At 37.6% G+C, this 25,703-nt stretch overlaps 1 protein-coding gene across 1 annotated transcript in view; it reads right to left on the bottom strand.

Moving 5' to 3' along the window:
• fstl5 (follistatin-like 5) overlaps positions 1 to 25,703 on the bottom strand; it is a gene marked incomplete at both ends in the record, with an annotated part of 181,762 nt that overhangs the window by 130,488 nt on the left and 25,571 nt on the right. The window contains 2 exons of the mRNA XM_079250055.1: positions 5,208 to 5,238; positions 13,240 to 13,381. Of these exons, the coding sequence (XP_079106181.1) occupies positions 5,208 to 5,238; positions 13,240 to 13,381 (173 nt within the window). The remainder of the gene's footprint in view (positions 1 to 5,207; positions 5,239 to 13,239; positions 13,382 to 25,703) is intronic.

Here is a 25,703-nt window from a genome sequence, read left to right as displayed (position 1 = left end):
TTACCAATACCACCCTGATCCACAGCAAACTGAACTGAACTCCACTTGTTTGGATATAACTCAACCATCATTATGCAACATTATCTATATGTTCTTGTTTACCATTGATTTATGTTGTAATATTGGATATTTTTACCTCTACCTTTATGTTAATAGTATGTCTGGTCTATAAATCATGAATTATCAACTTGCACTGTCAAAATGTGCTCTTTTAATCAGTTCTGTTGATGGAAAATGGCAGTGACTGTAACCAGAATATAAATATGTAATGTCTCAGTGTCCCAATTTGTTCAAACAATAGTGCTGAAGATATATAATTTGGTGCTTTTATCACAAATTCAACAACTGGTTACCTGTGCCGCTCCGCTATTACAGAATTTGTTAAAGTTTCACACGGCTACAATTGTAAAAGTCATTAGATCAAATATACCAATTTATTAATTGTTTAACCCCTACAAATCCTTCACTTTTTTACTGGATAAAAGACCAACTATGTTACTGCACTACTTACTGGACCATTGCTGATGTTGCAGGATACTTTTTGTTGAAGGAAAATCTGCTACTGGAGTGCAAAAGGGCTTAAAAATAAACTGCATTCACAAAAGGTGAATAGATGTTTAATGAATGTACAAAAATGACTGTAACCTGTAATCGTATAAATCATTCTCATCTCAACGGGTAAATTACAAATGAAATACATATATTAGTTGTGGTTTACGGTCTGACATGTGAAAGATGAGGTGTAAACTACAACAACAGAGCTGCTATTATGACATTAGAGTGTTTGTCCTGCTAATTTGCTGCAATCTGCATGCTGTGTTCACATGCAGATTGCAGCTGTTTGACAGCAGAGTGGTGCAACTGTGCTTCCGAATGTAGGATTGCAGGTTTGATTAAAAAATTTTTATACTGTTTAGGTGTTAATTCTTATCATTTTAACACTAAAAACACATTTAGATAAAGCCTTTTGAGGGGAAGCACTTCCCTAATGTTAAAAATGCAGTTTTTCTTTAGTTTTACCTTGTTTCACTACTTTAAGGTCAACTTTCTCTGAGAAATCCAAGAAGACATGCAGAGCAAACACCAGCTAATGCTTTTTGAAGTGAAGTGTGACCATTAAAGTTACAGCAAGATTTTTATTTGAGGAGGTGGCAGACTTGTTTTGTGGCGTTTATGGCAGACATAGCTGTCCTCTTAAGGCTTACCGGTTCAGGAAGCATTAGTGCCCTGTTAGGCTAGACAGACAACTCAGAAAGGATTCAAGAGGCAAATCTTACAAACCCAGAAACTTATAATTCTGACCGTGCTCAAAAGCTGGTGGTGCTGATGGGCCTCTCTAAAGGGAAAGAAAGAATTTTAAAAAATATGGAAATAACTTCTACTCCTGCTTCTGAAAAAACTGCTCTCCATGAAAGTACAATGAACTGATTAAAACATTGCATATAAAAGTTAATACCAATTAAATTGTAGCAAAAGTGTAAAGTGAGATGGAACATCAGGAAGTCTTTCAATAATTCTGTCTGAAGAAAGCGCAGTGCAACACACTGATCCTCAGTATTACTGTGATGAGTTATTAAAGTGTAACCCAGTCCCAGGGGGTGGTGTGTAATTTTAGAATTAATATACAATTTAGAGCTTGGTGTTTGCAGCTTTTGAATTATTCAAATGTACTCCTGGTTTAGGCTTGGATCTGGTCGGGGTAAGGCAGTGGCAATGCATACAAATGAATACATTAGGTCGGTATCTGAGGGAAAGGATGATGACATGGATTAGGGGGACATACACATTTGTACCAGGCAAGAAAACAAGGTGTTTGCACTCGCGCTGAGATCCAGCCTTCAATGCTATAACATACTAATGAGAATAGTCAAGAATGTCAGTGTTATTTGAGACTATTAGTACAATGTGTCTGTGGGGAAATCTCTGTTTGTGTACCACACTATGTTACTCACTAAGATCACACAGGTCAACATACATTATTCAGATAATGGATCTGATTATTACACCAGCTTTCTGCTATGGGCTTTTGTTGGACTTTATAGAGTAGATGCAACATTTGTATGAGGTGACTTTTGTGACAAAGACTGATACCATAGCTACAAAGTTTTCAACATTGAACAAATCCTGAAGTTCTCGACAGCAAAATAATGTCAGGTGCCATCATTTTGGAGATTTTCTGCCTTCTCTGAGAGGAAATACAGAGTTTCAATCATTCTTGGCTAATTAATTGCACTGACTGTGTTCCTTGATGTAGCAGTGCTAAGATCAGGGCATGCACAGTGACACGTTTCAGCTCAGCATATTCTATTCATTCTCTGTGTTCTGATTTCCACCTGCAAACACTACAGGAGTTATGTCAGAAATTCTGTAAATTCGCATAATGAAACATGACAAGATTTGAGAGAGCTAAAAGAAAATGTTTCAAAATGATTAAATCCTAAAAGGTCATTTTAGAAAACAGAAATAAAAATCCAGTCATTCAAATAACTTAAGGAAACAAAAACGAATGACTGACTCAAACCCAGATAAAGTGCAAAACAATCGACTGCTTTTACCAAAAGGTAAAAAATTTTATATTGTAGAGTTGGATCACCAACGGGCCAAAACAATAAACGTCATCACTGTTATTTAGCGTATGACTACATATCTACTTTTCTCATTAAAAAAAAAAAAAAACAAACAAAACAAAAAAAAAACAAAAAAAAAAAAACAAAGCCGTAGTTAATGTAGCAAGCCTCAGTAACAGGATGGAGCCAACCACTGTTAACACCATAAGCAACTGTTGCTGAGAAGGAAAGCAGTGGTGCAGCTTATTAAGATTATAAAACACTCTTTTCTGGACTTAGCAAAGAGATGCACAAGTTTTCAAATGCTTTACTCCGTTCTTCAACACTTTCAGCATTCCTCTGGGCAGTGAGTTAAAGCAAGGACCTTGTTAAAACAATAAATAATGAAATTTAAAAAAGAATAAAATGAAAAATCTTAATTTTTGCAAAGTAGAAAAAGGGATGGACCTCGCTCCTGTGAATAATAATTGGTGTATAAAGAGGTAGGGTTGATTTAGCAGTGTGTGAGCTGATCAATAAATACAAAGAAGGACTGCACACAGCTCTCCAGTTTAAGAAGGCTCTTCTATTTTGGATGATGAAAACTTGCTAAAATAATTACCTCAGCAGTTTGGATGCAAACTTAAAAGTTTACTGTAGGTCAATCTCATGCTTACCTTCATGTCTGCAGTCAGGTCTATAGATTCTCTCACCACACGCATTCAGTCTTCCGCTCACTGGTAGCTCAAACATCGTTTTGCAGCCAGAAACTGGCATCTGTTTTCACGTGATGGTCAGATACATTGGCTGCTGTCACATTTGATTGTGCTGAGTGACAGGCTGTTTGCTCCAGTCATGGGTTGACTAAAAACTGTGTAATGTGTATTACTGAGCTCATTAATCTAGGATGTAAAATTCCATTTCACTTTCAGCCTTTTAACTTATTTGTTGATATTTGTATTTTTTCTGATGTAAGATTCTGTGGGGAAGTGTATTCAGTCAGTCAGTGTGGATTTAGAAAAAAAAAATCCTTTTCTAATTTTTGCCTCTATAATATGGATTCTGACTGAAAAAAACTGCTCGTCTAGCAAACAGATGGAGTTCACATCATGGTAAATGCTGAGCAGCGACTCCCTGGACACTTTACATAATAAAACTGAACACATTTCTAATTACGCCCCATTAGGAATTTTTAAAATTTATTTTTGTAGCTATTTACTAAAGCTGATGATGAAGTTTGAAAACTGGAAAAAAAAAAACAAAAACATGACAGCTAAATTGACCACTGTAAAAAATAAAAGGCCTTGTAGATGTTGATGTTTAGGTTTTTTATATATCTGCAAACGTTACGGCCCCAGGCCTCAGCTTGTGTATTTCAGGAAGACTCCGACAGGCAGCTGTGCCATCACACCTCCGCGATTGGCTGCCTCTGCAGGACACACCCGACTGTTCCATCCCTTGTTTGTGATTGGCTCCTTCCTTGGCTGGCTTTGCTGGAGCTTCCTTATTTAAACCAGCTTCAAATGAAGATGCAGGACAGCTGTTCTGGTGTGGAACAGCTTGCCCCTTTAGAAACCTTGAGATTGTTTGTTGATGTTGTTGTTGCTGCTGCTGTTTTGTTGGCCCTTGTAGTTAGCCTTTAGATGCCTGGTTCTCTTTGGCTATCGTATTATTTTGTGGCGTGAACCAGCAACGTTGTGTGGTGACCAAAATGTTGGTAAAATAACAAACCCTTTTGTTTCCCTCAACTTATCTTACGTCTTTAATGTTGCTCCCCCTTTTCCCCTAGCAGAGCCGGGGTTTGTAACAGCAAAGATCTCTTGCTTTTTTTTTTTTTTTTATCCAAACTTGAAATGCGTTTTCTGAAAACTGGCCAAAGTGAGAATTTCTCGCTGGGCTCGCAGAAGACAGTGCATTAAAGTGAATCACAGAAGACAGCTGGGGCCACCCTTTATGGTAATACACCCTCTACAATTACTGCTTCGACCTTCCCTGGTGGAGAAAAATAGAGAGACGTCCATTTAGTGCTCCTTTCAGGCACTTAGTGGCAGACATGTTAGGCAGCAGGACCACTGTTTGCCTGGCACTGATTCTTGTTCACAGGAGACAGAGAAGACATTAGAAAGGTGACAAGTTGACAAATGAGATGCATCTGTCAACCAGCAAGAGGACCAAGGAGCATTCATTTATCTACCATGTCCAGTACCACACTGGTAGATAAAGCTAGTTGGAGATAACGGCACCAACTATAGCTGCAACTAATCGCTATCTGCTCTAAAAGAAACCAACTTGCAGTTATTTTTGTAAAGGCATGGAAAATGTTAGCGTTTGCATGAGCAGCATTGACATTCAGCCACTGAAAGTAGAAGACTATAGGCAGTCTCCTTTTATGGAAAAGCCCCAAGTCAAACTGTCATTGAATTTTTAGTGCAATATCCGGAAAAAAAAAAAAGAAATATCCTGATGCTGAAGTGAAATCCTGCTTCAAGGTCCATCAACACAATAATCCAAGTCATGACTCATATGTGTTACAATGAAACACGGAGCTGTGGCTTGAGAGTCTTGGTGAAGTATACAAGGTATAAAATAAGTGAAAAACGGAAAGACCACGCACATCACTAGAGCGGAGAGAAGAGAAAGGAATGAGAGATGGAAACTCACCGTTTGCCTTTAAGCTCTCAGGGATCCCATCCTGATGGAAGAAAAACACAAAGAAAAAAGAAGAATATATTAAAATCATAATAAATGCTGAACCACGCTATAGCAGACATGAGAGAAAGCTGCCCCCACTCTGGTGAAACTGTGAAGTCCTTGATCTTTGTGTCACAGAAACTGACTTGTGGCATTTGAATGGAGTAACCAATTATTTTTCTAAATAGCTCCGAGTTCAGTGAAATTCATGTCAGTTCAAGTCCAAAGATCTCACCCTTACTACAGAGTCCTAAAATGATATTTGAAAGAGAATACGGCAACAGTACATTAATAAGGACAGGAATGTTTTGTTGATGTGACATGGTCATTCGCTTTGCTTACAGGCAGTTCTTTTTTCAGACATGGCTGCCACAATCACTTCAACTTTTATTTTTTGCCAAAACATTTGAGCTATTTAATATAATTTTCTGGACATATATTTAAGACCATGTTTGTGTTTAACTGTTACTAGTAATAAGAAAAATTGTGTGTAGATGTATGTTTTATTTGTGCTTGTTACCATGCACTTTTAAACCGTTATTGTTTTGTTCAGAAGTTATATTTATTTCTTGCATTAACACTTTCCTCTTTATTTTCAAATCAACATGTGATATTTCAGTTCGTGTACAGTAAATGCAGGCTGGTATGTGATTTCAAACAAGATGGGGTGTTGGAAAGGTTTCATTATGCAGCAGCTCTACAGTCAGTAATAAACTGCAGTTTCTAATTATTGTTATATGTGACATAGGCTCAAATATTTGTCAGTTAATAGTACATGTGATAGATTTGAACGTTTTTCGTTTGTTTGTTTTTTAAAATGTTTATGGTACTGTCTATTTGAAGACACTGACTTCATTTCTTTTTCTTTACTAGGACTGGGAATTTAAAAAATAATCTAAAGCAACATTCAGAACTAATAATCAGTATAATCCTGCTTATGTTATAAGTTTATAATGTTTGGAAATTTAAATTTATGTAACAAATAGAAAAATATAAATTCAATTCACAGATAAAATATATATATATATCTGTTTTAGTATTATAGAAATATTGGCACTAAAATGCACACACTTATAAGGGCTGAAAATAAAATGATTCTCAATTTACTGCTAGTTAATCATCACTGAAGTGACTTGTAAAATAAACTTGATATTGATTTGAGTTCACATTGCTCAGTCCAGGTAAAGACTGTATGTTTGACTTTGACTTTCTGTGTGGAATTCACATGTTCATCTTGTATGCATGGGTTTTCTCTTGATACTCCTGCTTCCTCCCACCCACCAGACATACATGTTAGGGTTAATTGATCATTTATCACATGTAAGTTGCTTTGGATAAAACTATAAGTGAAGAACAATGACATATATATGCAGATTTGCGCCTGTTCAATGAAATCCTTACAGAAGAGAAGTTGAGTCTGGAGACTAAAACACACTGATGTTAAATGTCACTGTCTGTGTGTAACAATGCTTCTTTTTTAAGGGAAGAAAAGTAATGGGACAGTTAACGTGAAAGTTATTTCATGGGCCTCAGGTTATTCATCCATTAATCCATCATCAATCAGCCAGGTAAAAGGTTTAGTTTTAATTACAGTTGTGGTATTTTTTATTTTACCATGTCCCCGGCTTGGAGAAGACAAGTAGATAAAAAACTAGGGAAGCAACATCAGATGGCTAAATAGTCATGTTATTGACACTAAAGACAAACAGACTCACAACGGGACTTTTTTGTATTTTTATTTTCAACTAATCACATATGGGGAGTCCAGTTTCCCTCTGTTTAACAGTTGACACTTTCACAGCTAAAATTTAATTTCATTGAAAATTAATTTAATATTTGAATACTACAGCTTATGGTTCACTTTTAATTTGGCTGAGTAAAGTGGTTGATGTTTACTTATTTATTTATTTTACCTACTTTGATTTCCTATATAATAGTGACAATTTGGACAGCAATCGGCCAGAGGAAAAGAAATTTATTCTCATAATGCTGTGCTAAGGTGAATGGATTCAACTTATTTTCTGCAAGTGGTGTTTATGTTTTATTTTACATGTGTCTAAGCTTTATATCTGAGCAAGGTGCATTTATTTTATGCCCTGCATTATTCTGTAAATACAATCCTAAATCTAACTTTATACATACTCATCTGTTCATTCCCGACCCAGGCTTATAATCGGGTCACTAACATATTATCAGCTAGACAGTTCTGTCCCCCATTTTTAGGAAAGTAGTGAAATGTTAAATGATGTCATCCCAGACATCTCACACTTCAGAGCAGGTCCTGCTCAGCCAAGACTGATATCACAACAAAAATGTTTTTGTTTTGTTTTGTTTTTATCGTTTTTTTTTTTTTTTGTTTTGTTTTTTTACATTAATAAAGGAACAATCAAATTAGTAACAGTGAACATGACAGTGTGTCATTCTAATACTTTGCAGTTAACTAATTTAATTATTTAATTCTTTTTTTTTTTTTAATTCTCATTTTACTCTATCAGGAGTAAAATTAGAAAAGATAAACCACTCAATTTAAAAAAGGAAAGTCTGCATATTAACTCTCGGTTGATTCATTTCAAACTCAATATAGTGGCATGCAGAGCCCAAATCATGAATGTTGCTTTACTGTCTAAATATTTCTGGGCATAACTGCATTTGTAGTAAATACAATACAAGTGTTAAACTAAAAGATGGAAGACAACTCGAATGCTCTGGAATTCACGAAACCTTGCACGTGAATCCCTCTGATCGTTGTTAAAGTATACCGAGCTGAAACAGTGACTTGATTTGACCCCTTCTAAGAATGAATAGGATGGAAGCAAACAACATGAGCTGTTAAAATGCTTTCTTGGTTCATCTGCTTTCTGCTGTTTAACAAACCATTGCTGACCAGAAAACCTAGAAATGGGGACAAATCATTGAAAACACCTTTGGCTCCCTGGCATTCGCTGAATGCCCCCCACCTCCACATCTGTAGAGGAGGTGACATGTAGAATTATACTTCAGGTAAGAAAGATATCAAATGAGGCTTATTAGCATATGGCAGACAGCGTTCACACTTCTTTTGTTTGACAAGAGAGATTTCCCCAGAGCCATGGGCATGTCTGTCTCTTCTGCCCTGAGACTCTGGGGATGGCGAAGCACCCAGCTGTACAGCTAGCGCTTCATCTGCCCATCACAGCTAGCTAACTGACCACCCACATCTTTCTCTGTCTGTCCTCTCATCTGCCCTTACTCCACTAGCACAGCCCTCCTCCCTGTCATTCACTTCTCATGCTTCAGATCTAAAAAAAAAAAACCCACTTCTCCAAACCACTATCTTCTATGTACACTTCTATCCTACAGATGGAAATTGCAACATACTTGTGTCACCAAAATAAGAAAGCAAAGGCCAAATCCGGATTCATCTTATGGGATACAGTATATATTCAGGAAACCATTAACAATGCAAATTTAATATTACACAATTAATTTAGTGAGTGACTTATTAAAAATGCAAGATCCCAAAACATTAACCAGGTCATTGTTTGCTATGGTCAACCATGTGCATATCCCCAATATTTATTCAGTATTCAAATCATAATTAAAATTATATTTGTGGAAAAATTACAGCAAGTCAGAGCTTTGCATTTTTAACACATGGGTATTAGCTGAAAAGTTACTGGAAATGCATGACCTTTATGTGCCACAAATACCAAATGAACATCACTGCATTAGCATGTTTGTGCCCTTTGAGTCAGTTATGCAGTCTGTAGCTAGCAATGTTGTCTGCTTTCATATGGCAGAGGGATGAACAGACCAGTTTACATACTCTACAACTTGCATAAAAGTAACATCTAAATGTGGATAAGTGAAGAGCAAATAACCTCAAAGCACAGTCTTTGAAGGATACAGTTTAACTCCAGCATGACATCAGTACCTATTTACAGTAGACTGACTCGGGGCAGCATCTGGTCTTTGAGCTCATTTGGCAGCAGAAGCCGGTTACAGTATTTTAGTTTCAGTCTGTACATTGCTTATCAACATTACTGACAAGGGTTGGAGCTAAAATTGCCCAGTTAAGGGAGTATGAAGGTGGAAATCAACTGACAGTAGTCATATTAAGGCAACAAATTGCACACAGCAAAATCAGCTCATATCTTGCTTTTCATTCTTGCCGCGCCTCCTATTCCCCGTCTCTTTATCTCAATCTAATTTGCTCGCCGCCCCCATTCTCTCTCTGCCTCTCGGCTTATCCCCTGTTAATCTAGATTTGCCATGTGGCCAAGTCAGAGCTGGATGGATGGGGCTTTGTACACAGTTGTCCTTGCCTCCATTTTGTTTGTCCTGACATAACAGCTTGATGTCAAAGCGACAAACTCTCACAAATTGTCCCCCATGTCAAGCAGGCAAAGCAGCTTCTGCACAAATTTAACAAATTACAGGACAAACTTCTTTGATGCTGCCACAGCTAACCTGACACGTGGTAATCTTTAGTTGTTGTCTTGCCAATTATTTTAGGTCTTACAGTTTGAAATAGCAAAAATCACATCAAGTAGTATACCTATTAAAACTAATTATAATTAGAGGGAATCAGTGTCCCACACCTGACCTGGATGATGCTGCTGCAACTTTCTGAAACAATGCCATGGGAATTACAGGTTGATCACGTGACCGGCTGTTTATGGCCGAATGACTCCTGGTGATTGGAGTCTTTCTGGGGAGGCTTATGAGGATGTGTCCGATCCCGTTACGCCTGTCACACACAATCCTTCAAATCACAGGCATGAATGTACCACTAACGCTGCAAGCTTCAAGTGCATGCTGTCCAATGTTTGCTTGAGGAAATGAATAGATTTTGTTATATAAAATGTGTGTATATATGTTTTTCATCATCATATTTCTGATGATAAGTTCATAAATTTTACAACTTATTTTACTAATAAAAAGTATAATGCAAATAAGGATAATGGTGATAAATATGTATCAGCCCTACTTGGAAAAAGTGCCAGAATCTGTTGTTTTTGTTATTTGTTTACAGTATTTTCTACCACCCCGACCGTGAGCACTGCTCACTCAGCGGCAGTGACACATAAATTACCTAAACCTCCGCGCAATCTCACAGACAGCAGAGAAAATTCTCCAATAGACAGGAAGGGAGAAGACATCATCTGGAAAAGGGGTTGAGATGTGTTCTTCCACCACAGGGCTTTACGTTTCCACAGCTTTGTTTGACAGGCAGATGGATGAGCAGAGTGTACTTCTGTCCCTTACAAGACAAATTATAATGGTATGCAGATGCTGTAATGACATTCCACCATGATGCAATCACAGCACCTTGCACATTAATTTCATTCCAGTGAAACAGCAAATACATCATTTTTGCAGCTCTCCGTCAGAGTGTTGGTAAATGTGGACATATATAATTATAAAAACCACTCTGGGTCTACATCGTGACAACAAAGAAAGACTGTCATAACCGATTAAATGAATTCAGTAATTATATATTATGTAAAATGAGGTAAGTGCAAAGATTTCTATTTTTTCGTGCAGTTTCTATGTGCAGTGAAAAATTGAGCAAAGAATGGAAGAAAAATTCACAATTCAAAAGATGCCATGAATATTTGAAGTTTTCCTGCTTATGCGTTTTTACCATTTCCACACAAGCAGAGATGATAGTCCAGGGTCTTTCCGACAAAGAGACATTCACAGGAATGTTCAAAAGGTTCCTGTTGCTGGCACATAAACAGCTGTCAGCAAAATGATTAAATATAACATTCCCAATGCATTGGAATGGTTGTTACATGTTTTTATGCAGCGAAACCAAGATTTCCAAGCAGACCACAGTTCTTTTGTTCAAATACGCATTCACATTGCTTGAAATGAACCGTTATCTGTGAAACGAACCAGGGTTCATTAAAAAAAGCATTTATGTTCTTTCTTATACATTAGTTTTAATGAAATCTGCTTTAAATCAATCTAATTAATCCCACATCACTCCATTTTTAATGTGTATCTATTTTTTTACTTGCCATGTTCTTAACTCAGCTTCATCCCCTTCACTTTTATCCTTTCATTTGTTACCTCCTTTCTTCAGAGGAACATGTTGACTTTCAGCAGGGACCAGGATCTTTTGTGAAAATGTTTAGGAAAAAAGTTTACACAAACTATAAATCTTTAGCCTGTTTTGACTCAATTTTTCATTTGACTTCAAAAAGTCTGAGGGTTGTTGGCAAATAAATGTCCAATAAAACATATTTTTTGTCTTTATCTGGTGAAATTAGAAATATTAGAATTCCAAACAACTTGAAAGGTAAACCTTGGGATTTGGAGCTGAATTATTGGCCCCATCTTTATCCATGAATATTGGGAGCAACATGTAAGATTTGAAGGTGCAAAATCAGTTGGGTTCATTTTAAAAGTCAAAAGGAAGCTGAACTATACTGTCAATACTGATATGATTTAATATTAATAGTTTTTGTTGTTTGGACAACATTTTCTCTTTATTTGCTATTAATAAAGCCAATATTCTTGTTCAATCACTTAATTTAAACAAACCCTTGCAGCATTGCATGTATTGTTGTCTTATTTCATCAGGACCTTTTTCTTTTTAAAGCGCATCATGGATGTTTTATTATCAGAATCACTGCTGCCATGATTGTTACTTGCTCTATCCCAAAAATTCTCAGCCAAACAATGTAAACACAGAAAAATCACAATACACTTCCCATATACTTCAAAGCATGCACTTTACAAGATGAAACTCGACGAAACTCTACGAAACACTCCCAACGCCCATTTCCTTTCCTCTGATTCAATCCAGGAGACATGGGTCATACAAAACAGAACTTATACAACTGCAAATCAGATAAGGTTAGTTAAACAGTGATGGGGTATGTTCAAATTTAAATCCAACATCTTCTCCGCTTGATATACAGCATGACGTCCTGACAGAACTTTCATTTACAGACGAAATCTTAAAGGACCCCTTTTCACTAAAGTTTAAATCCTTGTATTTCTTTCACAGGCTCAGCCTTCAGGACAGTTTTTGGTTAAATAAAGCGTAACTCATGCATAGTTGATATGTGTAGCCGACATGTTTAGAAAGCATCTCTGAATAAATCTTTATTTAAAAGGTCAGAAAGAACTCCACTATTGTCTCAGTTCAACAGCTTTTCATCACTTCCAGCTCCTCACTTAACTCTGAAACAGTCAAATAACGTTCCCACCATCTGTTTCCTCCAACATCTCTCCTGTTAACTTCCTCTCACCCCTCCCAGCCTTTAGTAACACTGTTGCTGTCATTAAATCTATAAAGAACAACCAAAGTCGACTGAAAGAAATACAAAATGTAATATTTAGTCTGCAGTTGTCAGAATAGTTAAAACAAATAAATAAATAGAACTTGAAACTATTTCTTTATTATCACCACTGATTTTTATCGTAGATTAGATAAACAAATGTTTATTTGTGAGTGAAATTGCAAAAAGAGCTTATTATCGAACAAATATCATATTCTGTTTTTTTAAACTTCACATCTGCAAAAGCACCCCACTGCTTAGTTTGGTTCTAAGCAATTCATCTGCGTTACTGTAATATTTTCAGATTAAATCAAACAAAAAGATTGGTACCATTAACAGTATAAAAAAAAACTAATTTCTTAATTCTTTAAGGAACAGCTAGTTATGAATAAAAGCAGCCACATTTATAGGCCTGCCATCTAAGTCAATAAGAGTTTAGTTACAATTTTTACTTGTAATCGTCTAAAACGCTACATCTCCACTTTCCGGCTCATCTTTGCTCTGGCGTGCTTCACAATTATCTGATGTTGTCTTTGTAATGACAGTCTCCTGGGGCAGAGGGTGGGATAATGATTTATCAAGTATTTTTTCAGTGGGCAGCAAAACAAACGCCACAGGAGAGTTACCTAAAGCACGAAAGAAGCCCCATTTTAATTAGCTTCATACTCGGCCAAAGCAAATAGTCTTCTTGTCATAGACAGCAAATTAAAAAAGAGAGCAATCGATACCTTGTGTCGGAATCGCACGACTGGTCGATAGGGCGGTGACCCAAACCCCTCCTTGTTGGGTCTCCCATTGGTGCCAAGTACAGCGAGCCCCAACAGTAAAGCTGCAACCGACCACCATCTGGCTGTCTTCATTGGTCTTTTCCTGTCAAAAACCAAACAAGAATGGTGAGTGCTCTTCTGCAACAGTCTTAAGGTTCAATACCAGTTGGCAAAGACAATTCATCAAGTGGGCTGTAATTAGTGTAGACAATGAGAATGGCAAAACTGTCGCTGCTTTAAAGTAAAGCTATTGATATGTGCCCCACACTCAGAGAGGAGATCAAATCTCCTTTTAAATCAATTATGGGGAAATAGACGTCATGAGAAAATCAAGATAAGGAAGACAAAGGGCCAATATATTAAAGCAATTAAATTGAGAGTTGTGGATTAATTAGATTTAGTGTCTAAAGTCAAGTAATTGTGATGTTGAGGAGAGATACAATGTTTAGCTGCTCTTTTAAAACCTTAAAGGATGCAGCACAAATGTATTTGAGTGTGAGAATATTCACTTTTCACCTCCGCTATAACACATGTTCAATTATTCATTACAGAATGCTGTATGAGGACAAGTCTGACCTTTGCATGACATGAATTACACAAAAAACAAGAGTTTATGGGGGAAAGAACATGCCCAGTGAAAATGTTTATCACAAAAACAGCTACGTTTATGTGAATAAACAAACAAACAAAAAAAAAAAGTATTTTTATAGTGGAATGGAGACAGAATAAACAACACACACATTAGTTGTTTATTCTAATGCTTTGAAATAGGACCTGCAATGCGTTTGTTCAACCTTATTTTTCATTCATGACTATATTCTTTTCAGCTGACCACAAAAATCTGTCAAAGGCAGTTTATACAATTTGAGTTGACTCGATATGTAGATACGCAAAGGCAAACATTCAGCTATACTTTCTGAGCCATCTCAAACCCCAAGGCCCTGGTCATCATTCTCCAATAGAAGGAGGGGACTGACAGCAGGATGGAGACCCTGCTTCCTTGTTTCTCTGCACTGACATGGAGTCTGACAACAATAACGCTGCAGTGGCAGCCTTATGAGCCCACCAGCTATTCACCAGAGGTCATGAGGTTGCACCAGAAGAGCAACATGTCACTGTGATATGCTGGACAATGAACATTGAAACTTTATTTTTTTTTATAACCTTCTGTGCATTCTACCACCTTCCTAAGCTCCCTGTCACACTCAGATTTTTCTGATAATTCTGATATTCCTTTGAAACAGAATACCTTTATTTAAAAATAAACCATTTCTTTGGTATGTTAACCATTTAGTCTTTGCAGTGTATGACATCTTGATGAAAATCACTTTTAAATGATTTATTCAAACATTTTTTTAAGCTTCTTTTAGACATTTTGACATGCTACTTAAGAGTCAAACCACCCTAAATATGACATAGGTAACATTCCTACTGTCAAGCCTCTGTATTTCAGCACAAGGTGGGAACATATTTAAGGGGGTAATCTTGAGACACATGATGTGATTATGATTCGGATGACCATAAAACTATAATAAAAAAAAAAAAAGAAAATTTGAACATATTTCTATTCCTTTGTGACGACTTTACAACAACTTTTCAAGTGGAAACATGTAACATGGTTTCCCATATTTGGAATGAAGAAACACTTTATCTATTGATTGATGTAGAGCATCTGCTGTTTCCATCACACATAAGACACGGAGCTGCATCAAATACTCTCCTTTAGGTTGATCATATTTTTAATCAGTACTTGGATTTACCCACAATACCCTTTGCACGGTAGTCCCCATTCTGCATTGGGCTCAATTGAAGATAACCGAAAACAACAATTGTACGTGGATCAGAGCTGACTTTTCTTTTTATCTGCATCCCAATTCTTTTGTATAATCACATATTCCCAAATGTACTGAACTTTCCAAGCAAACAAAGCTGCCCATCAAAGCACAAGTACTTTCCTTTATACACTAGTTTTTAATGGAGAGGATACTGGTCAGATTTCACTGTTACCATGTCTGTCCCTGTGTGCACCATAATGGTGCTGTCCATAATTTCAAGTCTCAGAGTTGTGTTATGATCAGTTATAGAAAGGATTTTTCTTAAAATCTGTACATCCATTTAACATGGTCCACATCTGCATAGCAATGGATTTAAGAAAATCAATCCCCCACCCCACCCCTAGTCATTATTTTTCTATATCATCCTCCGATCAGTCCTTTAAGTGTCTGTATCGGTGTCTGCCAAACCCTGCCTTCTAAAAGCTGTAAACCAAGGACAAATGCTGCATTCAGTAAAAAAAAAAGATAAAATATGTTACCATGCCAGTCCCTCACCCCTGTCTCATCCAGTGTAGTAGGGAGGAAATAATTAACTTGTTTTGAGAAATAACTTGTAGGCAGGGAGTTTTTGTTCCAAAGAATGAGTCAAACAAGATCATTATAAAAATCATTTAAACTGGAAAAATCTAAAGAGCTGGAGATGATCAACACCCTTACCCACCCCGACACATAGTTTCCATGGACAATAGGCTGTAATAGCATCTGTCAATGCTCCAGATCAAACAGGAAACTGTTGGGACATTCTGCTGCACCTCTTTTAATTATACAATATGATAGCCTGGCTAGGTAGATTAACATATCAACAAACATAATCAACCAACTCCTTTACAGCAACCCAGTGTTGAATGGCTTCTTAATGGACAATTCCTGAATGATGCTCTGTCACAGGCAGATATATGTGCAATGTTAAGAAGCTTAATGATGTCAGTTGCTAACAAATTTAAGTCATAACAAACAGTTGCAGCATAAGAAAGTTACTTGCAAGATCGGTCCTTGATCACTGACTCAGTGGTAATCTTATTAGTTGCTCTGTTTCTAAACCATCCACTGTGCTAATAGGAAACTTATTTCTAACACATTTCTCAAACCATCCTCATCAATTCAAATTTGAACTGCACCAAAAGTTCTAAGTGTCTGTCGCTGTTGGTAGATTAATTCCATGTCATTTCTTTCTACTCCATTCAGCTGTTGTTCCATCTGGCTAAGCCAATCACTCAGCTGCTCATCAGGGGTCATTTGGGTTTTAGCTGGGTTTCTTGACACACACACACACACACACACATATAATATATATATATATATATATATATATATATATATATATATATATATATATATATATATATATATATATATATATATATATGTGTGTGTGTGTGTGTACATATATATATATATATATATATATATATATATATATATATATATATATATATATATATATATATGTATATACACAAATAATAAGATATATACAATATGCAACATCTTCTGTGAAGTACGGTAATTTGAGCGTGTGATTAGAAACTTGGATTCCAGTGGTTCTGGCTTGTACTTTATTAATTAAATCTTGACATTTGATGCAATGCTGTGTAAGAATATACAATATAGTGTACATTCAAGTCCTTGCATCAGCAGGTTTATATGCAGGCTTGTGTAAATGCTGCAAGCCTGCAAGTATTATTCGATTTCAAGACACAGAAGACAGAAACCGTCTGCAAGTTCTTTCTGGAGCCGCCAAGAGATGCCATCATAACTTTAACTTGGAGCTTTAAATCCCCCAGAGCACGTCTAAGCTTTGGCATTGACTTTCAAATGAAGACTACCTATTTCCCACTATGTATACAATGAATCATGTCTTGACAAGCTCCCAGATGCTCTTCCCCATGTCCCTTATCCATCGCATTCAGCTGATTTTTACCATTCATTGTACTGGGCAGACTAACAATAACATTCACACAACCAGCCTTTTTGCCATGGGTGCGTACGTACGAAATTAGCTGCATCTATATTAGCATGCACCGCACTCTACTCAAAAAAAGGTTGAGTATATTGAGTAAGACATGACTCTGTAATTTAAAACTTTAAATAATTTAGTAATCCTACTTTAAAAACATGCCATTCTAATTGAATTATGCAAGAATTTCCTTTTAAAAAGCGCAAATCTTCAATTCCCAGCTTTCTATCTGCACTCAGTATGGCTCCAACATAATTAAACCAAGCCCTTGACAAATAAGAAACCCTGACCATAGTTGACCAGCCCCAGGGCCCCCCTGGGGCCCCTCCCTTAGTTTCCTCTCTTATAGTTTCGTGGTTGAAAGTGCAATATGAGGACAGTAAAGTTTGTCTATGTTGGCAAAATAGCTACAATAGTCAGACCAACATGTGTCACTTAGTAACAGGTTGCAAAAGGATAATTAAATGAAAAAGAAACAGCTCAACAACAGACAGAGCTACCAAAACCATGGATGCCACACCTTTTAAGTGTGTCCCAATTTTCAATGCAGATGAGGTCATGTTACAGCAGCAGTGTGAACACATCTTATCCATATATCATTACACATACTGACAGATAAAAGTAATCACACAAAAGGTAATATATTAGTTCCAGAGATGATTTAAACAAAAAAATCATTACAGCTGTCTTGCAGCAACAAAACTCTTATCAGCAGGAGCTTTTTAACTGCTATTTTTGTCAACTCTATTTGAAAGCTGTCAAGGGTTGAAATGACATTTTTTAAAGTAATTCATCATTTTCATGTGGCAGTAGCTTCTCTATATTTTGGCAGGTATATCTTTTTTTATTCTTCCATCTATTCCAGACAACGAGAAGAGAAAAAAGAAAACACTTTCTCAAACACGCTTGTTTATCCACTTTGCTGAGCAGGCATGTGTGTTTTTTCTGCAATCGCCTAACTTCACAGTCAGCAAGTCATGCAAATTTAAACTAGGGACAAGTCAAATAAAATCTTAAGCTGAACATCTTACTAAAGCACTGGAGGAGAGCATGCATTTAACATCTTATATTCTTGTGCCTCTAAGTGACTTAAAGGGGTGCTATTATGGTATTCGGAGTTTTCTGAGCTTTCTACAGTGTTACAGTGTTGAATCCTTATCAGACATGTGAACGGCACTGTTTTTTATCACCTAAACGCATGTTTGAGTTTTTTTGTTTTTTTTTTGTCTTGTCCAGCATTTAGGCAAGCAGAATGATGGTCTGGATGCTGTGTTCTGCTGAGCAAATTTTCTCTGCCAAGGGAAGCTTTATAGATATAATGATCCCCTTGACTTTCTGAATTTTTATTTTATTTCTATGTTTATTTTGTATTGTTGTTTGAATTGTAGAGTTTGTACTGCTGGACCAGAGAGGACAGACAAAAGACAGAAAGAGAAAGGAGAAGAAACACCTCATAAGAAAAGGGAAAGAGATAAAGGGAGAGAAAAAAACAACAACTAAAAAATAACCCAAAAACAAAAAGAAAGAAAACAACCTACAGATGTATACATACACACATACAGGCACACACATACATATACACACACACATACACACGCATACATACACATACATATACACACACGTATACACACATAATATATATATATACACATATATATACATATGTACACATATACATATACACATACATACATACACACACACACCTCTATGCACACACATACACACACATACATACGTACAAACATATACGCACTTGCCAGTATTAACACATATACATACACAAACAAGCCAACTTTAGATCATAGTAACTAAACTATGAATCTAAAAAGTTAAATATAAATGAGAAACAAACAGAAATGAGAAAACTAGCTGCTGTTAGTGAATAAAACTGTGTGACGACTCGGTGACTGTGTCACATGCAGAACATGCAGAGTGGAACGTGTTCCGGAAAAGGTGATCATGCCAGTGTGACCCTTCCCACACAAAGGCAAGAGGCACGCCAGGAGTACCCCCGAGACCAGGGCCATCGGCAGCCACCCCCAGGCGCAGACCCCAACCGCCCCACCCCGGAGCCAGCCATGCACCGACCCAGGAGGAGGCAGAGGGGGGTCCCAGCCAGAGTCCCCCGCAGTCAGGGGGAACAGGCCCCAGCAGGCCCAGACCAGCGAGGACCGGCCCCGCCGGGCACCGGCCACCCAGGGCAGACAGAGCGCGGGCCCCACGGCCCCAAGAGCCCAGAAGCAACCCCCCCACCCCCGCAGGCAGAGGGCCCAGCCCACACCGACGGAGGGCCGGGATCCCCAGACCGCCACCGAGCGGCAGCCAGGCCGCACCCCAGCACACCAGCAGCGCTCCCCGAGCACCAAGACCCTCCACGCACCCACGCACACAAACACACACACACACACATACGCACACACGCACACACATGTGCACACACACACACACACGCACACACACACACACACACACACACACACACAAAAATAAAAAAAACTAAAAATGCAGCAGGCTCAGGTGCGAAAAAAATATTAGTCAGTGGAAAAGCAACTGGGCACCATTGGTTCACATCTTATTTGTAACGGTTTTCATAAGATTTTATCTATCTTTTCATTCCTCACATTTTTGTTTCTGATTGGGGGTTTAGGCAACAAAACTACATGGTTAGATTTTGATTTCAGCTTTAAAAGGTTTTCTGGCAGCCTGCCTTGAGTAGAAGCTTCTCTCATATGCCTTTGACTGAGTCTCTTCTGGCATGTGAGGGAAGTGCCAGCACATTACCACAGCCACAGTCAGGTCCGTGCTGTTAGCATTAGTCATGTTACTTTAATCAGCTTTAATGTGTAGATAAGCTCAGGTTGCAGCAAAGTACTTAGTGAAAAAGAGAGAGAAATATCTGCTGCCACATGTAGATATATTCAGCACTAACACTGCAAACCCACTTCAAGACAAACACAGTGCTATGATGGTGAAATGGTGGTTTCTGCAGGTTCCCACACTACATCACTTCACTATAATTATACATTTGCTAAGACAAAACAATCATACATCAAAGTTAAAGTTACAATATTTTACATGTCCACCCTTGCTTTTGTGTTAATTCTAAACGGGAAGCATTAGAAATTACTTTAGATATGAGAAAAGTCTGGGGAACTGATGGTACTACTGACTAGTGGCTATGTTAGTGGCACAGGGATAACACAAACAAAGAAAAAAGAAAGCAAGCACCCAAACTAATCAATTATAGTTCAAGTACAAAATCTTATAAAGAACTTAAAGGAAAGCAACATTTGTTACATGCAAACACAATGCTGGCATAAATTTAAATTCATAGTTGGGATTATTATTTATTTAGCTACTGTTTTAAGTCCTAATGGTGAAGTCCAGTGTGAGTAATACAATTTGTTTTGTTTCCTCAAACCACATCACCAACAGGAAGCTTAGCCTTGATTTTTAATACATTTTCAAGCCATTTGGTTAGCTACATATATTTCCATGACACGGAAACACTTGGTTTAATCAAAAGTATGGGATATTATAACATTTGCTTACCCTATATGTCCTAGATAGCTATAACAATGAAGTATTATAGTTTAACTTGGCTTAATAAGTCATCTGAATTAATGTTGTTTTCTACAGAACCCCCAGGGGACATGGCAGACTTTTTCGTTAACGTTGCCCTGCAATACTTTTGCTTTACTTTGCAATAAGGGATCATGTAACAGACACTGGTTACATGGGTATGACCCTGCTCACAGCCTGTTAAAGCCATTTTGTTCAGTTTCTTTGGCGTTGGTGCTCTGCATCAGTCCCTCTCAGCACAAGTCAACATAATATGCACACACCTGACATACACACTATGTTCATAAAGGAAGCATGCTGGAGTGGTTAGAAGGATACATTACAAATGCAGATGATGTGGTTTGCTGTAAACAGAAACAGTATCAAGCACATTGTTGCTTTACTGTTGTTGGTGCTCGCATTTCAACTGTAAAAGGCAATTGAGAGGCCTATAATTTATTGATGTATGAAAAAAACCCTCCAATTTCCATTCATTTTCATGCTTGTGAATTATGAAACTGCTCAGTAATTCACCATTTATTATTAGGAATTAAGACATTAAATGCGTCAGAAAATACATCATAAGACATAACCTTAATTCATTTATTAAATACAGACTATTTTGTTTTTATTTTTCCTCATAATTGTTATCTGACCGCTGTGATATTTTGTTTATCAGCATGGCAGATCCACTACATCTACCATGTGAGGCAAACCGTAGCCTAATGCTAAAGTTGTTGGAGAAGAGACAAACACAAAAGATGAATTAAAGAGGAAATAAGAATAAAAATCTGATAGCGGGTCAAGAACACCGTCAGCATGGATGAGGAAGCTTTTTTTTGCCTCTCACACAGAGGCCATTGGGCAGTGAGGCCAACCTGGCAGATATGTCAGGTTCATCAGGTTGGCCATGGCAAGGAATTATAGCTGATGAACAACACAGTCAGATGACAGATGACACACAAGAAGAGTGCAGACAAAATGGTGTGTATTGCAGAAATGTAATATGCATTATGTATTATGACACATCTTTATCATCATTGGCACTCTATATCTTAATAATGAACAGTAGACTGCTGAACAGTTAAATAATTCACAGTCATGAAAAGGAATGGAAATTGGAGTTTATTTAGCCTCATACGTCATCAATGAATCATATCAGTTGCACTCAAATAGTCTAAACACAAGCAGCCACAACAGTAAAACAGCAAACTGCTTGATACACCAAACCTCTAGTCTGCATTTATCATTTCTCCGTTAAAGCACTACTTCCTCTGTTCCATAATGTCAGGTGTATGTGCTTGTTGTTTTGGCTTGATCCTGAGAGGGAGTGATTCAGGCCAGAAACACCTAAAGAAACTGTGCAAAACAGATTTAACAGGTGGTCCGGCATCTCGTATGCATGTTATCATGTCCTTCATGGCAAGGTAACGCGAAAGTATTGAATGGAAGGGCAAAAGTATTGTGAGGTAAAGGTAAAGCAAATAATATCCCAGTGTCCCCGGGGAGCACTCTATAGGTTTCTAAATGTAAAATGTTATTTTGTTAATTATTTTTTAGAATAATAATGGTAGTTTGTATTTTACCTAAAAGTAATAGAAAAAAAAAAAACTCCTACAAACAGAAAAATAAAAAGTCAGATTTGGTAAGAATGTGCAAGACTCAAATTAGGCACATTAGGATAATTATTACTTATAGACTATAATGAACACCTAACAGACCAGTCGAACGCCACACAAATTCTGGTATTTACTTCTGAATCCTACATTAGACCCAGATGGAAAGTTGGGACATGATTGCAGGTGCAGCTTCTCAGACTAAAATAAGCTAAAGCTAAAATAAGAAGAGGCCTATCACATACTCCACACAAGGAGACAATACTTTAATAAGCTAGTATTTATTCAAGTTTACTGGATATGGAAGTGGCACATACTGTAACGGAAAATTCACAAGAGGATTGAGCCTGGAAATTAAACTTTAACTTTTGGAAGAGATGCTCACGTTTTCGTCCAAATTCCAAAAATTTCATTACCTTAAAATTAGCTTCAAGTTTTTTTTTGATGAGACCACAGGATGCAACACAAGTAAGTTCACAAAACTCATGACTGTTATTAGGACTTTGAGGTGCCCATTAAAAAAAAAAAAAAAAAAAAAAAAAGGTGCAGGGAAGCAAAATTAATTATAAGTAAATCCAAGATGGCGCCACTTTGGTTGCAACAGTAGGTCAGTGCTTCCCACTGTTGGGTGGAGTTGGATTAGATTATTTAATTCTTTCATTTTCCTTTACCACTTAGTCCAGTTATGGGTCATGGGGAAGCTGGAGCCTAGTCCAGCAATCATCAGGCGAGAGGAAGACTAGACCATGGATAGGTGACTAATCCATGACAAAACTTAGAGAATATTTCACATAGTACAATGTTGGCTCATTTACGGGTCAGACTCCATGCAGTGAATAAAATACAGCTTTACTGAAAATAAATAAATAGATAAAAATGGTGTCATGATAGGAAATATAATACAATTAAGATTCTAAGAATATCGTCCCCTAGTGGCGTGTCAACAACTGTTCCCAAAAAAATGATCTCTTAAAATATGTATAATTCTTTATGAAATTCATTTTTATGAAAAGGGGCTCTATTTTGCTATTTCTAATTTTCTGAGCTTTACAGTGTTATAATGTTAAATACTTATCAGACATTTGAGTTGTGCCATTTTCTTTTTCTTTTTTTTTTTTTTTTTATATATATATCACCCAAACAATTGTTTGAGCTTTCCAGCACTCTCCACATTCGATTTCCATGGCGACAGAAACGATTGGTGTTTGAGTTTTTTCTACTTGGAAATTTTAGTGATGTGCCAGGGGAGGGACTTAGTGATTGGTCATCTTCTCCAGGTTGTGCATGTTCATGGTAAGAAAGCCACACCCACCTTCACTGCTCATTAAGTACTCCTAGCAGTTAACCAATCAGATGCAGCCTGCAGGCAGGACATTGGGCGGAGCTTTCTCTGTTCGGAGATTTCTGGCAGAGGCTGATCTGAGAGGATCATTACAAAATAAATGAGGGGGTTTGTGAAAAAAATGCTTGATTATTTCTTGCCCTTCTAGACTTGCATATTAAAATAAATTAGACTTAAATGTGCAGAACAGAGATACTTTAAGTTAAGTTCTAACTTTTCACACTGTTGACCGGCATGTGTTGTCAACTTCGGACTGGATGAGCTGACTTGTCTATATTATCTTTTAAAGCTCCTGTTGGTGATCCCTAAAGACAAAAGTGTTACCATCTTTACCAGCACAGTTTCCAGACAAAATGAAGCCCATCTCTGCAGCTGAGAAATGGGATTGCAGCAGGAGTGTGTGGGGCTTTTTCATCTTTCATTGATGACACTCTTGCTCTCTGTTTACTCTGTAAACCACAGATTCCCTGCAGAGAATTGCTTAAAATTATTCAAATTGACAGAGAGGTCACTGGAGGGGATCTTCAGTCAGCAGATAAACTGCACAGCTTTTGTTGCCCACCCCCCACCCCACCACCACATGCTTCAGCTGAAAAATCCCTGACCCCCTGTGGGCACATGTATTTAAGCATGCTCGGCAGTGTTTCTATGTACAGATCAATTTAGTTGGAGTACTACAGTTTATCTGGAAGATATCTGGAGAACACTGCAGCATCTGCTGTGTGTTTGCTGCCTGAGCACCCTGCCATTGCCTGTCTTAGTCGGTAGTTATCATCACACTCCTCAAACAGTCTGTGCGCTTACTCGTACATCCCTAACAGCACTGTAGACTGATAAAGGGCTCCTTTAAGTTCAAAGCACAACCCAAACCGCAGGAAATACTCTTTCCCTCAGGATACTGCCACTGCTTGGTCCTTGCACTTCCTTTCAAAATGTAATAAAAAAAAAATACCATGCCAGTCTGTCACACAGAGCACTTTCTTACAACACAGCAAGAGAGGGATGACTTTGAATGTCACACACCCCTAAATGACTATCTCACACTGCTTTCATGTAATAGTTTGCATGGTGTCTGTATGAATCATTTTCACAAATTCCGCACAACGCCTGATGTCTTTGTTATTATTTTGGTGCATCAAAGAGACGTTATCTGCCTCTGTGGCCCAGACATTTATGGCATGCATGGCAATGAAACAGTTGAGGTTTCAGAAGGACATGCTGGCAATGTTTTGCATACAGCGAGAAAAAAGTATTTTGCTTCGGCTTACTGGTCGCCCTGGAGGAATGAAAATCTCTAACAACTCAAACAAACCGTACTGCATTTCTCTCTGTGAGACTTGCAGTCAGTGAGTCAGTTAATAAATGGTAAAGTGGCTTTATAAAAAGGGGCAGCACTTGCCTAGAGGTGAGAGGAGTTGGCTGGTGAATGGAAGGTTGCGCGTTTATACTCTCTGTCTGCAAAAAGAAATAAAACGTTGAAGGAAAAAGGTGAAAAAAAAAAATCTTCCATCCTGCAGAGAACACTGCTGTGACTCCCTTCTAGGCAAAGTACCTTGCACACATATCTGGTGAGAGACTACAAACTGGGCAGCAGTGCAACAAGACAGTGGGTTTTACTTCTAAACTTTAAAAGAAAATGACCAGTAGTGACCTACAGTACTTTACAAGAAAAGGGTTGCGCTTTTTGCTTGTATAATGACGTGTTTTATTTCACAAGGCTCCGATTTCCCAACACAGACCTATAACTGCCTGCTATAAACTGAGAAGGAAGAATGTATAAAGCTCGCCATCATAAATCAAACCTGAGGTACAGTTTACATCAACTGTAAAGCTTCTGTATCATAATGTTCTTTATTAACATAATTAAGAATGAAGCCATAGTAAAAGTATTGAACATTCCTCACCTTGCTCGCAGCAGTGATCACGAAACTACTTAATTCACTTCCAGATGGTGCAAATCAAAATGTTAATTACTGCACAGATAACAGGCCTGTGCCAGTAATCCACTAATGCTGCAGTGAAGCATAAATGTGATATTGTTTATCGTTGAATCACAGAATCTGTGCAGGTTGTTTTCAACTCTGTGAATTAGCACCATTTCAGAACTG

This window comes from Telmatherina bonti (genome assembly GCF_933228915.1).
Source record: "Telmatherina bonti genome assembly, chromosome: 12".
Taxonomy (NCBI): domain Eukaryota; kingdom Metazoa; phylum Chordata; class Actinopteri; order Atheriniformes; family Telmatherinidae; genus Telmatherina; species Telmatherina bonti.
Note: the sequence above shows the minus strand (reverse complement) of the source record. Positions and strands in the feature narration are given on the sequence as shown.